Source organism: Scyliorhinus canicula, chromosome 21 (assembly GCF_902713615.1).
Source record: "Scyliorhinus canicula chromosome 21, sScyCan1.1, whole genome shotgun sequence".
Lineage (NCBI taxonomy): Eukaryota > Metazoa > Chordata > Chondrichthyes > Carcharhiniformes > Scyliorhinidae > Scyliorhinus > Scyliorhinus canicula.
Window position 1 is genome coordinate 48,063,261 of NC_052166.1, and position 14,842 is coordinate 48,078,102.

General features: G+C 43.4%; 1 protein-coding gene across 14 annotated transcripts in view; it reads left to right on the forward strand.

Moving 5' to 3' along the window:
- Positions 1 to 284: 284 nt before the first annotated feature.
- gapvd1 (GTPase activating protein and VPS9 domains 1) overlaps positions 285 to 14,842 on the forward strand; it is a 138,937-nt gene continuing 124,379 nt past the window's right edge. For 6 of the 14 annotated variants that reach the window (XM_038782126.1, XM_038782129.1, XM_038782127.1 and 3 more), the window contains exon 1: positions 294 to 395. In XM_038782126.1, coding sequence (XP_038638054.1) covers positions 295 to 395 — 101 coding nt within the window. In that variant the 5' untranslated portion in view covers position 294. Of the gene's footprint in view, positions 396 to 2,422; positions 2,633 to 11,108; positions 11,194 to 14,842 lie in introns of all 14 variants that reach the window. The other 8 variants (XM_038782124.1, XM_038782125.1, XM_038782137.1 and 5 more) reach the window with 4 other exon arrangements.

Consider the following 14,842-nt stretch of genomic DNA (forward strand, 5'->3'; position numbering starts at 1 on the left):
TGGTTAGTTGCGCTGGGGGCGTGGGGTTAGCTGTGGTGGGGTCTGCGCTGGGGGGAGGGGTTTGGGGCTGTTGGGGGGGGGGGGGCAGGGGTTTGGGGCTGCCCTGCGGGGTGGTGGGGTCTGCGCTGGGGGGGGGGGGGTGGGCAGGGGTTTGGGGCTGCCCTACTGGGGGGAGGGGGGGGGAGCTGCCCGGCGGGCTGCCCGGGCCGGGCGCTCCCGGACCTCCCGCTCATTCAGAGCAAAGCGCTCAAGAACTCAAATCCCAGCATGCAGCGGGGTTGGCGGCGCATGCGCATGGAGGGCGGGAGTTGGAGGGGGCGCGAGTGTTGGTCCAGAGAAAGAGGCGCCACTGGAGCTGTGGCTGTGTTTGTGTCGCGCCCGTCCGGCCAGGCCCGGTGAGTGTCCCCGCTTGGTGGAGTCGGTGCGGGAGCTCGGCTTTTAATTCCAGTGCGTTGCCGTGACTGGGTTTTCCCGAGGCTGCGGCCTAACGAGGCGGTGGTGGTGAGGAGCTCGGGCAGGCCAGTCAGCGGCTCTCGGTGCGCTGGCCCCGGCCCAGTGAAGGAGGTGGGGGTGTACGGTCGCGGTCACCCCCTCCCCGCCTCGGCATTATCGGCCCTGCCCACTTTCGCCGTCGAAGCCACTTTCGCTCAGACGGATTGTACAGCCAGAGTGTGAAGTGAAGGCGGCCGAAGGTGCGCCTGGCTGCTGGAACCTGTTTAACATTCTCATTGTAACCTGGAGCAGAATTGCTGCCTCATTTTAATACCAATGAGGTATTGCACAGGGTTAATTGCTGCAATTGACACCTCGCATTGAAAAGCTGCACACCCGCTGCCATCACACAATCTGGTTCGCAGGAGTTTAAAAAAAATGTTTTCTGGTTTCAGTAAAGGAATATCTGCTTTATATTGGAAAGCAAAGCATCGTTGTAGTCTTCAACACAACGTTGCAATCGTTTTGCTGGGTTCCCTTTCAACTAGTTATGAATTGTTTTAGTAACATTTTAACTGAAACTATAATTGAGGAAATGGTATTTTGACGTTCCCAGAAATGCTTTAAACGTTTTGATCATGTCTTCGTTTTAATGTCGGTGTCATCCTGTGCCATTTAGAATAGGTTGATGCTTTTGATAAAATAGTGGATATGGAATGCTATGTGTTCTTGACATTTGCCTGTCGATGTTAACTGCTCATGTCCATTTGAAAAAAATTGAATCTTTTCATGTGGGGCCTCACGGTAGCATGGTGGTTAGCATCAATGCTTCACAGCTCCAGGGTCCCAGGTTCGATTCCCGGCTGGGTCACTGTCTGTGTGGAGTCTGCACGTCCTCCCTGTGTGTGCGTGGGTTTCCTCCGGGTGCTCCGGTTTCCTCCCACAGTCCAAAGATGTGCGGGTTAGGTGGATTGGCCATGCTAAATTGCCCGTAGTGTAAGGTTAATGGGGGGTTTGTTGGGTTACAGGTATACGGGTTACATGGGTTTAAAGTAGGGTGATCATTGTTCGGCACAACATTGAGGGCCGAAGGGCCTGTTCTGTGCTGTACTGTTCTATGTCTATACTGTTCTATGTCTATGTCTATGTCTTAAAATTAATTCTCTTCATTAAGTAGCGATGTATTTTAAAATAATTTAAGATTAGTTGCTGATTTGTGCGATAGGCAAGTGAGGTGTTTGGCAAGATTTTGTAGTACTCGTTGTTCAGTTTGTATTGTGATTTCATAATTTTGATTTTACTACACAACCATTTTATTAGCTTTAAAGTTGCTTCAAAAAGATTAGTATGACTGGTTCCACCTTGTGTCTGTGAACTTGTCATGCCCATTGCTCTTTGTCTCGTCGCTGACCCATAGTTTATTTTCAGATGAGTTGAACATTCCTCAGTTCACTGGCATTCTGCAGTCAGCAGCCTATCTCACTGAGAGCTACTGGTTTTACATATCTTAGTTCCTTGTTTGTCAGTGTAATGACTTTAGAAACCTTATCTTTAACGATTCATCCATCCATGAGATTCACTTTTATGTATTCAACCACCCCAACTTTCTTGATGGATAAAAAGGTTAAGAAAAGAACGGTATTACGTCTCCCCAATGTAGTCAATTGCATATCTTTGTACACCAGCTCCTTAGTACACTATGTCCAGGGACAAACTAAATGGAGGGAAAATTAGAGCCATTTCAGGCAGAATTCCTACTCACTAAGACTGTTGAGTAAGCTCTAGGCGTAGCTATAACTATCTCTAATAGCTGGAGATGCAATTTTGTGTCAGAAACTTTTAAAATTTCCTATTTAGGAATACAACCTGCTTGCATCGTTCACTTTTCCAGCTGTGCTGTATATGTGCTTCTCTCTTACATCTGTTCTTATCGTTCTTGATGTATGTTTTAACTACCTGGAATGCTTTCCCAAAACATATCTTCACACAGAAAAATCCGACACAGAATCGGTCCATTTGGCAATAGCTTAGTTGGATAGCTCGCTTGCTCCTAAATCAGAAGGTTGTGAGTTCAAAACCCTGGACTTTGAGGACAGATATTGAGGCTGATATTCTGGTACAGGACTGAGGGAGTGCTGTAGGAAGTGCCGTCTTTTGGATACCAAGTCCTGGTATGAATGCTCTCTCAGCATTATTTCAGGTAAGAGCAAGGGAGCTAGCCCTGGTGTCCCATCACAAAAACAAGTTACCTGGCCATTAGCATGTGCTGTTTGTGGGTCCATACTGTGCCCAAGTCCACTGCCGCTTTTCCTGCACAACAGTGGTGCCAACAGCCGAAAGGTACTCTGGCTGCAAAGTATTCTGTTGTCTTGAGCTCTTGAAAGGCATTCAATAAATGTGAGGATTTTTCTTTGTCAACTAATCTGCACTGGTGTTTATTTTTCACACAGGCTTTTTCCCCTTCATCTCGGCCTTTCAGCATGTCTTTCTATATTTTTCTCCCACATACTCATCTAGTTTAGCTTCTCAAAAGTTCTTTCGTTCCTTTTCAAATGGATTAGTGGAGATAAAGTCCCGTCTTCAAATTGAGGATACCTTCCATCTTGTGTGGCACTACCAATGTGCTAATGGGATTGATTTCAAACAGATCTAGCAACTCAACTGTGCGTTTATGAGGCACTGTGGGCCATCAGCAGCAGCAAAATTGTACACAACCATAATCTGTAAACTACTGGACTGACATATGTCCAATTCTACTATTATCAAGCTGGGGGATCAACACTCATTCAATGAAGAGTGCAGGAGGGCATACCTAAGTATGGAGTGCAGAAGGTGTCAACCTGATGAAGCTACAACACATGATTACTTGCTGGTTAAACAGTATGTGATGGAGCAAAGCGATCTCACAAGTAACAGATCAGATCTAAGCTCTGCAATCCTGCCACATCCAGTCCTGAATGGCGGTGAATAATTAAACAACTGACTGGAGAAGGAGGCTCTACAAATATCTCCCTCAATGATGGGGGAGCACATAAGTGCAAAAGACAAGGCTGAAGCATTTGCAGCCATCTTCAGCTAGATGTGCTGTGAGGATGATCCATCTTGGCCTCCTTCTGAGGTCCCCAGCATCATGGATCCAGTCTTCAGTCAATTCTCTTCACTCCACATGATTTCAAGAAATGACTGAAGGTATAGGCCCTGACAACATTCTAGATTTGAAGAAGTAGTTGGAGTTATAACTAGCACAAAGAAAGCTGATTGTGGTTGTTTCAGGTCATTCACCGCAGTCCTATGTCATTACTGCAAAAGTTCCTCGGGGTAGTGTCTCAGGCCCAAGCCACTTCATCAATGACTATTCGTCGATCATAAGGTCAGAATTGGGGATGTTCACTTGTGACTTCACAATGTTCAGCTCTATTCACGATTCCTCAGATACTGAAGCAGTCAGTTCATGTCCAAATGCAGCAAGAGCTGGACAATAACCAGGCTTGGGCTGATAAGTGGCAAGTTACATTCATGCCACACAACTGTCAGGCAATAATCATCTCCAAGAGAATCTTAACCATCTCCCCATCTAACCATCACTGAATCCCCCTGGGAGTTACCACTGATCAGAAACTGAACCAGCCATATAGATACTGTGACTACAAGAACAGATCAGAGGTTGGAAATTCTGTCCAGTGACTCACCTGACTCCCCAAAGCCTATCCACCATCTTCAAGGCACAAATCAGGGGTATACATGGCATACATTTGCCTGGATGAGTGCTGCTCCAACAACAAGGTTGAAGGGTAGCACAAGTGACTAGCACTGTGGCTTCACAGCGCCAGGGTTCCAGGTTCGATTACCCACTGGGTCACTGTCTGTGCGGAGTCTGCACGTTCTCCCTGTGTCTGCGTGGATTTCCTCTAGGTGCACTGGTTTCCTCCCACAGTCTAAAGATGTGCAGGTTAGGTGGATTGGCCATGATAAATTGCCCTTAGTGTCCAAAAAGGTTAGTAGGGGTTATTGGGTTACGGGGATAGGGTGGAAGTGAGGGCTGAAGTGGGTCAGTGCAGACTCGATGGACCAAATGGCCTCCTACACTGTATGTTCTATGCAACATTAAATAAGCTTGACATCATCCAGGACACAACCCACTCGATTGACACCCCATCCACCACCTTAAATATTAATTCCTTCCACCGCCAACCCACAATGACTGCAGTACTGTACCAAGGTTTCTTCAACAGCACCTTCCAAGGGCAATTGGGGATGGGCAATAAATGCTGGCCTGGCCAGCAATGCCCACACCCCATGAAAGAATATAGAAAAGTAATCATTGTCCCTTCAAACTTGTACCATATAATATTTGTAATTGGGTAGTGCCACATGTAAATATTTTCATAAAACTTTAAAAAAAAAGTAAGCTGATGATATCATTAGCAAGGTGGGTGTTTTGTTTCTTACAAAACGTTTTCCTTGTGTTTTCCCTTCCGACATGAAAGCAGTCATCTATCTCCGTCTGTGCTGCACACATGGTGGCTCTGCTCCACTCTTGCCTCAGCTCGCATTTCACATTATTTTGCCGATTGCCAGGCATCCAGGAGTGCCAGTTTGTGAACCACTGGTCCAGTGTCCCTTTGAAACCACCTAAGCCACTTTCCTCAGCTACCTCCTGTGGTATTCCACATTTTGACCACCCTGAGTAACAACATTTCTCCTTATTTCCCCACTGGATTCATTGGTTATACCTTGTATTCAATACCCCTTGTTTTGGATTCTCTCCACACATGCTCTGTCCAATCCATTCCTAATTTTAAAAGACCTTTGTCAGGTTTCCTCTCTGTTTTGTTCTTGTGTAAAAAAATAAATAAATAACTTGTTCAATCTTTTCCATTCGTTGAGTCTCTCAGTTCTGGAATAGCCTTAAATCTTATTTTACATCCTCTCCAGTGCATCTGCATCCAGTGTATAGAATGGAAAGCAGAACTGTATGCAGAATTGTGCACTGTACTACAAATTGCAGCCTGACCTGAACCCTTACAAATTTAACTTAGTTTAAATGTTAACATTTTTATTGCTTTTCTGAGCTATAATGTACCTACTATGATTTCTTCATCAGTTTTCCTCTATCCAATTGCTCTTCTCCCCCATTCAGTTACTTATTTTTGAAGCTGTGATTATTCAGTTTCTCCCACCAAAGTTGACATCTTACATCTGTTGATGTTAAAGTTTATTTGCCGCTTAATTGCCCAGCCTGGAAGTTGTCAAATGCCATTTTGTTTCCTGCAGTCTTACTTATGCTGGCTGTACCTCAACTCCTGTGGTATGCCTTTTGACATCTTCCCAAGTTTTATTTTTATTCTTACTTGGCCCTGACCTGCATGTCTGAAGTATCTTGTGGTCAAAATAACATAGTTTAGAGCCAGTCTTATAAGACAATATGTTTGATTGCCTAGTAGATGCTGTTTAAATTGTGGGAGGGTAACAATCTAGGAGATGGATCAAGCTGGTTTTCATTCAGTGGTGTGACTTTTGTACTACATTTTATGGGGGTAAAGCAGACACAAACACTGAATATGTTATCAATGAGTTTGAAAAAGTAATAATAATGGTTTGAGTACTATATGTAATATAATGCACTATTCTGTTACCCTTTTTCATCTGTTCCTTTCTAATACATTTTTATAATCTGATATACTCTGCTCTTGTATTTTTCTTTTCAACCTATGCTCCGTGTCAATTTTCTTCATCAGATTTTCTCCTTGTTTTTGAAAATATTGGTGCCCCTTAGAATATTGCTCCATAGTTATCCATTGTAGGGTCTTAACAGACTCCACAGACTTGGATTTTGCTGATATAAATGGTGTAACTATTTGTTAGATACATTTGTTGAACCATTAAGAGAATCCACTTGCCATTTTTGCATGCTCTTTATTCCTGACAGTGACCATTATACGTGTGGGAGTCTTGCCAATGAGCTGGGCTACTAAGCTCATAACTGAGCTTAATTGTCTTTACCTGACATGGCAGATCATTTCTAGGGGGTAATGTCGCGGTGGGGTGGAGTGTCACTGGACATTGAAAGTGCAGAAACCTTGGCAGATCTTCTGACTGCCCCCTAAGAATTGTTTTGTCCATCTAATTTTACCACCTTGCCATTTTTACCTCCACGTGTGCAGTTGATTGACATTAATTGATGCTGTTGACTCTGCAGAACAAGGCAAAGTGGTCAGGCTGTCGACTCTAAAGCTGCAGCAGTGCAGATCCATTGTTTTGGGAGTCTTGGATTTTACCTGTGACCTGTTGAATAGGAACTAGTTCAGTGCTGTTATAGTGAGCACGCTGACGCACAAAACAGACTTGGCATAAATATCTATAGCTTCATTCCAGTCAGAGAAAGCACTCCACACAGAACCAAATTGTTTACATTCTTTTCAAAGCTTCCAAATATCACAAAAAGAACTTAAATGTAACATTTTGTTTGAGTGGCCAACTAGCTTTATACATACAAAACAGAATTAAATTCGAAATGTAACATGGCTTAAATAATTCAAAATAGTGTGTACAGCTGTCAATATCTGATAAGTACATCCATTTTATTCCACCCCCTCCCCCCCCCAAAAAAAAATCTATATCTGAGGATTCAACCTAGCTCTCTGCTTACGGTTCAGCTAGACTCATTGTGTGCTTCCTGATCTGGCTCGACCTGTAACTATTCGACCTTCATTAATTTTTCTTGTCAAGTCTTCTCATTTTTGCAAACTCATCTTGTACTCTAACCTTCAGGTCAATATACATGGTCAATGGTGGTGATGGGGATTGCAGAATCTTCGGATAATTGGTTTCTCAGTTCTATGACTTGGTATCAGAATTGTGCCCAATAGTTTTTGGTTGTTTTCAGCCAGTTGCTAACTAATGCCACTGATAAGGGGCAGCACGGTGGTACAGTGGTTACCACTACTGCCTCACAGTGCCAAGGACCCAGGTTCAATTCCAGCCTTGGGTCTCTGTCTGTTTGCATTTTCTCCCTGCGTGGGTTTCCTCCGGTTTCCTCTCTCAGTCCATAGATGTGCAGGTTAGATGGATTGGCCATGCTAAATTGCCCCTTGGTGTCCAGAGATATGTAGATTAGGTTCAGGGGTTATTGGGATTGAGTGGGGAAGTAGGCTTGGGTAGAGTGCTCTTTCAGAGGGTTGGTGCATATCCGATGAGCTGAATGGCCTCCTTCTGCACTGTAGGGATTCTATGAACTCCGTAACAAGTGATTGAATCTAAACTTTCATTGTATTTAAATTTGTAAAGGAGGGGCAATTTGTTAGTTCGGTTATTAATGTACTGGTGGGATTAATTCCTGAATAGAAAAGGCCACAATTCTGTGAATTGCAAGTATAATTGAATTGTGAAGACTGTTTCATGACTGAAATAAATGACCAAAATTGTTCACCTCTGAACTTTGGAATGTGGATGCAAATATCAACTATGCATATATGGATTTGGAGAAACTAGATAAATCAATGAGAGAATGGAGAAGATATATGTTGATATGATGAGGTGAAGCAAGTAGGGAAGTTGCATGCCTGAAGAGTAAACATCATGGACCCTTTGGGCTAGAAACCTACTTCCGTGCTGTAAATGATCTTTTATTCAATCATTCGTCAAATATGGGAAGACATTTTAAATAGTGATGGAAATGTAATGGGTATTATTTCAGTTGTCAATTGCTCAAATTAAATAATGATGTGTACGCCTGGTAAATGTTCAATGGAAAAACTGGGTAAATATCTGCCTGTGCAAGATTTTTGACATAAAGTGCACAATGATTAAATACTTAGTGATGTCTGAGCAGCAGGGTAATGAAACAAAGGCAAGGAAAGCAAGCAGTTAATGATTCGAAGGAGAGCAGGAACTTGCACTTGTCAGCAGCTTGTATGTGCTCAAGACTTCCCAAAGTGATCCATAGCTGATTCAATACATTTGAAGTTTTGTCATTATTACTATGTAGAGAAATGATGCGCTGGGGCAGTATGTGCGCAATGTCCCACAGAGCACAGTGGAAGGAATGATCTGCTCATCAGTTTGGTGGGGCTGGTTAAAGAATGGTTACCCAGTACACCTGGAGAACCTCCTGCTCCTTGAATAGGATTAGATTTTTTTGTATTCGCCTTGAACAGATGGAACAGACCCAAAAGGCAAATAACCTAGGCTGTAACATGAGATAGATATTGTGTAGCTTTCTTTGCTTTGTAGTTTCTTGGGGCAGAGCAAAATACTTTGCTCAGGAGAATTAGTAAACTCAGTAAACTAATGATGGAACTGTTTGTACATAGTCTGCAGATTAAATGAGCCTTATGGGTGGATTAAATGTTTCTATTTTTTTCCTTAATGCGATGGACCTTCTTCATTTCAGCACCTTCCTCGTTTTATTTTTCTTCCCTTTAGTTTTGCTGAAATATTGGCAGTCTGAGATTAAGCCCAAGGCCTCTGCCGGTGTTATTTTGAAACAGTCAGAAATGTGAGAGTGAGAACAAGTAATTATCCATCTCCTCCCCACCAATCATGGTATAAAGCATGCATTGCGTTTCCCCAGTTCTGACTTGCTATTTTTGATAGTCTGTTTACATTGTACCAAGGCTTCTTGAAATAATTTGCTTAATGACATTCTTATTACTTGAATTAGTGAAATACCATCAGTTTGAGAATTTGACAGATGAAACATTTAACTTAACATGCTGAAATGCCAGAGTATCCTCTAAATATTTGCATTTTTACAAATTTGGTAGATTTTCAGTTGTTGATGTTCCCAGTGCATTATACATTTGTAGTTTGCAGCTTTGTGTCTGGTTGGTTAACTGTGTGACAAGCCATTTGGTGATATAAAGCAAATGCAGTTCACTTTCTCACAGGAAGCGTAATTGGGAGGGTATGAAGCTCTGTTACTTTCAACAGTTGATTGAAGTGAACTGGCAGAGGTTTAGTTGGAATTCATTAGCACACTGCTGTGGCAGGGATTGGAGTGGGTTATGGTGTTTTCCAATATGTTTTTCAATTGTTGAAAATTAAAAAAAATACTGGTAGGTCAGAGTGCTTGGTTGAGAATTGAGCAGAATTTCCGATAGCAAGCTCATGAGTAATTGTTGCCTATGGTCTTGTGTTCTGTATCTATATATATATTTAATTTTATAGTTTAAAAACTGCTAACTGGGCCGTTGACTGAGAACTGACATGCAGCACTTTCATGACCTCCGGAGAATCCAAGTGTGCTTCACAGTCAATGTTGTAATGTAGGAAAATGTGGATGCCATTTTGCACAAAGCAAGGTCCAGCAAACAGCAGTGAGGTAAATGATTAATTAAACTTCCCTTTTGTCATGTTGGGTGACTGATAAAAGTTGGCTAGGACACCGAGCATGCCCCTGCTCCAAGTGGAGAAGTGCCAAGAGATCTTTTACATCCACCTGAGAAGGCAGATGAGATTTAGTTTAACATCTCAGCCTAAATATGGCATTTCTGACAGTACAGTGCACTCTTATTACTGCACTGAAATGTCAGCCCAGATTTTGTGCTCCGGTCTCTGGAGAGAGGTTTGAATGGAGGTTTGAATGCACAGTCTTCTGAGTCATGACGTCGAGTGCTACCTAAATAGAATGGAAGGAGATGCAAATTAAGCTAACAAATGATGATGGATTATTAATAAAATCCTATCAGGGATACTTGTGATACACTCTGACTTGTCAATTGCTTATAAAAATAGATAGCTGACCTGATGCATCTTTGCCAAGAGGCAGGAAAGAATTGAAGGCTGAGTTAGCTCTCACTGGGCAGCTGGTTATGATACACAGTTAACCTAACTTTTATGTGGTTCCTCCTTTGAGGGATGATGCATGCATAGATTGGGGTACGAAAGGCACAATCCTTAAATTGCATGGGGAATGGCTTTGAAATCCCACAAGTGAAAAAAAAAATATTTTGAGGCAGAGTTTAACGAACTGCTTGACATTCTGTTTTGGCTCAGAGTGGACTTGAAGGTCCATATGTTTTTTAAAGAAGGCTGAATACAAAGCTCCTTTATATTTATTGCATATTTCATAGTGGGCAGCATGGTAGCACAGCTGCTTCAGAGCTCCAGGGTCCCATGTTCGAATCCCGACTTGGGTCACTGTCTGCGCGGAGTCTGCACGTTCTCCCCATGTCTGCGTGGGTTTCCTCCGGGTGCTCCGGTTTCCTCCCACAGTCCAAAGATCTGCAGGTTAGGTGGATTGGCCATGATAAATTGCCCTTGGTGTCAAAAAAGATAAGGTGGCACGGTGGCCTAGTGGTTAGCACAGCTGCCTCACGGCGCTGAGGTCCCAGGTTCGATCCCGGCTCTGGGTCACTGTCCGTGTGGAGTTTGCACATTCTCCCCGTGTCTGCGTGGGTTTCACCCCCACAACCCAAAAATGTGCAGAGTAGGTGGATTGGCCACACTAAATTGCCCCTTAATTGGAAAAAATAATTGGGTAATCTAAATTTATATATAAAAAAAGATAAGGTGGGGTTACAGGGATAGAGCGGAGGCGTAGGGTGTGATGTATGAGACTAATTTACAGAAAACTGTAGGTGACTATGTTTGACTCTGGAATTGGTCATGTCATTGGTAGTATGATGTGCAGAAACATTAATTGATCGGAGTTACTTATTGTATCCTGGCTGTAGGTGAACAAGGAGAGAAGAGACATTCATTTCATTTCTTGGGCTAGAAAATGGAAGAACTTCTGTAAATCTGAGGGAACTTTTATTGGTATGTGATCCTTCAATTTTATGCAGAAGAAAAATCCACATACAGAGGCTACTTTGTTCTTTGCGTGCCCACGGCTGTGAGGAATGAAGGAAAAATATTCTGTCGTTTATTTTGTGCTGACTGAATTGCAGTTGTTTATTCAGTAGGTTTTGGCAAAAAATATTGCAAGTAAAGCAGATTGATGGTACAAAATATAATCAAATGTGACAGTTTTAAAACATCATTTTTTAAAAAATAAATTGAATATTTGAAGCAATTTTCTACTTAAGATATCAATTAGTTACAGAAAACATGGCAATGATTTTGTCTTTTATTAAATTACTACTGTACTGTATTTTGTATTCTGATTTTACACCCTGGTTTGAAAAGTAAATCCTCTAATAGGAATTGGTTATCTATATTTTCTAATTAATGTATTCATGTCCAGTCGTCGTTCTTCTCGGTCTCTGCAGTCATATTAACCTCGCAGCTTAACCCAATCATGTGATGGACTCGTAGATAGATGTGCATTTCATAGAATCTCCAGGCGGAGGCCATTTGGCCCATCGAGTCTGCACCGGCCCTTAATCAGTGGCATTAGTTATCAACTGGCTGAAAATTGCGTAAGCCCACGCCTCCACCCGATCCAGTAACCCCACCTAACCTTTTGGACACTACTGGGCAATTTAGCATGGGCAGTCCACCTAATTTGCATGTCTTTGGACTGTGGGAGGAAACTGGAGCACCCGGAGGAAACCCACGCAGACACTGGGAGAAAGTGCAAACTCCGCACACATCACCCAAGGCCAGAATTGAACACTGGACCCTGGAACTGTGAAGTAGCGGTGCTAACCACTGTGCCACGGTGCAGCCCAATTATCTATGCTGGGCTCAGATGCAGTCCCAGCATTTCTTTTTTTCAAAATTTAAGAGTACCCAATTTTTTTTTCCAATTAAGGGGCAATTTTAGTGTGGCCAATCCACCTAACTTGCACATTTTGGGTTGTGGGGGTGAGACCCACGCAGACACGGGGAGAATGTGCAAACTCTACATGGGCAGTGACTTGGGATCGGGATTGATCCCGGGTCCTTGGTGCTGACTACTGTGCTGCCCCAGTCCCAGCATTTCATGCAAGACAACAATGTTTTATTAAAATAAATCTAGACCATTTAATGCAGCTTGCTGTTACACATGTTAAATATTTGCAACATCGTGTTTTTGGCTGCTTCAGGAAACTTTATATTTGAAACATAATCCACAATATTTCTTGGTAACATTTAATGTCATCACATAGTGCTGTCTGTAAAGCTGGAGATGTTGCAAGCATATATTAAGGTACCAATAATATTTCAATTACTTTTTAATAAAGAAGTTTCCCCCTTTGGTCTTCAGGGCTTCACAAATTGAAGCTGCACTGGAGTGTCTATTGGGCAGATGGGCAATACGTCCCCAGATCTTTGCCAAACAATGTACAAGGACAGCATTATGATGACTTGCTGTTTGATTTATTTCTTTATTACTGTTTTGGATTAATTTCAAAATTAAATGTATGGTTTGTTCTATTGCTGAACGTATCGTTTTGGTTATCTTGAATATCTTTGAATATTTTGTAATTTGTGTCTCTCTACTTCTGTATTATTCCTGCAAATGCATGTTGATAGCTGGTGTGGTATCTTCAGAATGCCAAAGATATGCTGAGCGCTTGTAAACTATCACTAATTTTATGTAAAAGACGCAGACCTTAAAATGGAGGGGAGATAGTAGATGTTACTATTCTGATTTTTCCTGGTTGTTTGGTTTGTATCCCTCTTTTTAAAAAAAATCTTTCCTTGGATGTGTACATTGTAGGCAAGGCCAGCCTTTGTTGCCATCCCTAATTGGCCTTGAGAAGGTGGTGGTGAGTCACTTCCTTGAACCATTGCAGGCATTTAGTCCAACTTTTCTGTAGTGTTTGTTAGGCAGCACGCAGTTGAGTCAACCACATTACTGTGTGGATTAGTCGCATGTCGCCCAGGTCAGGTAAGGATGGTGGATATCCATCCCTAAGTTGCATTAGTAAACTAGATGAGGCCCTTTATGAGACTAGCTTTCAATTTCAGGAAGATTAATTGAAATCTTTCGAAAACTGTTAGCGCCGTGGTGGATTTTGAACCTGTGTCCCGGAGCATTTGCCTGGGTCTCTGGATTGCTAGTTCAGTAATATGACTACTATGGCACCGTTGCCCATTGGAAAGAAAATGGCGATGGCACCTGAGAGATGTAAAATCATAAATTTGCCTTGAGAATATTATTCTAAATTTTCAAAGTTACTGACTCTCTGTACAAAGTTATTCTGCAGTTTGAGGATTCAGGTATTGTATCATGCAATATATTTTGCGTTCTCTTGTTAAATTTCAGCTAGTCTGCCGAGGGTGGGGAGTACCCTTCTGCAGAGGCAGCAGGGGAGGTTGGGGTATTGGGCGGTGAATGTGGACAGGGTGTGGCAGTGGTGGGAAGGAGAAGGGGTAAAATGGGTTAGGATGGAGGAGGAATCTTGTAAGGGGTCTAGTTTGAGGGCTATGGTGACGGCAGAATTGTCAATGGCTAGGGCGGCGCAGTGGGTTAGCCCTGCTGCCTCACGCCGCAGAGGTTCCAGGTTCAATCCCAGCCCTGGGTCACTGTCCGTGTGGCGTTTGCACATTCTCCCCGTGTTTATATTGGTGTTGCCCCCACAACCCAAAGATGTGCAGGCTAGGTGGATTGCCCATGCTAAATTGCCCCTTAATTGGAAAAAATGAATTCGGTACTCTAAATTAAAAGAAAAAAAAGCATTGGCAATGGCTCCAACTAGCTATTCAAGGAGCCTGGTGGTGAAGTCTGCAGTGAAGGTATGGAATCAGTTGAGGCATTTTAGGGTGGAAGGGATGTCTGTGTTAACACTGCAGTGCATGAGTTTGAGCCGGAGGGGGGGTGGATAGTGTATACAGGAAGTGGAGGGAAGTGGAGGTCAAGGTGAGGGATCTGTATTTGGAGGAAGGGTTCGCCAGTCTGGAGGAGCTAAGGGAGAGGGTGGAGCTGCTGAGGGGAGTGAGTTCAGGTATCTGCAGGTTAGGGACATTGCGGGAAAGGTCTGGAAGGGATTCCCGAGGTTGCTGGGATACACCCTGCTGGAGCGACTGCTGCTTGTGGCTGTGGAAGGGGAGGGAAGAATTAGGGATATATACAAGTGGCTGGGGGAGCAGGGAGGCGAGCGGGTGGTGAAGATCAAAGAGAAATGGGAAGTGGAGTTGGGAGGAGAGATCTATTGGGGCGCATGGAGTGAGGCACTGCGAAGGGTAAACGGGACCTTCTCTTGTGCAAGGATGAGCCTGATACAGTTTAAGGTGGTGCACAGGGTGCATATGACTCGGGCGAGAATGAGTGGGTTCTTTTAGGGGGTAGCAGATCAGTGTGAGAGGTGTGGGCGGAGGCCAGTGAATTACACGCACATGTTTTGGAGTTGCGAAAAATTGGGAAGATTGTGGGCGGGAGTGTTTGTGGTCTTAGCCAGGATAGTGAAGGAGGAGGTGGACCGTGACCTTTCGGTGGCGATATTTAGGGTCTCGTAGAAGCCGGAGCTCATGGAGAGGAGGAAGGCCGATGTCTTGGCCTTTGCCTCTCTGTACGCCGGCGAATTTTGCTGGAGTGGCG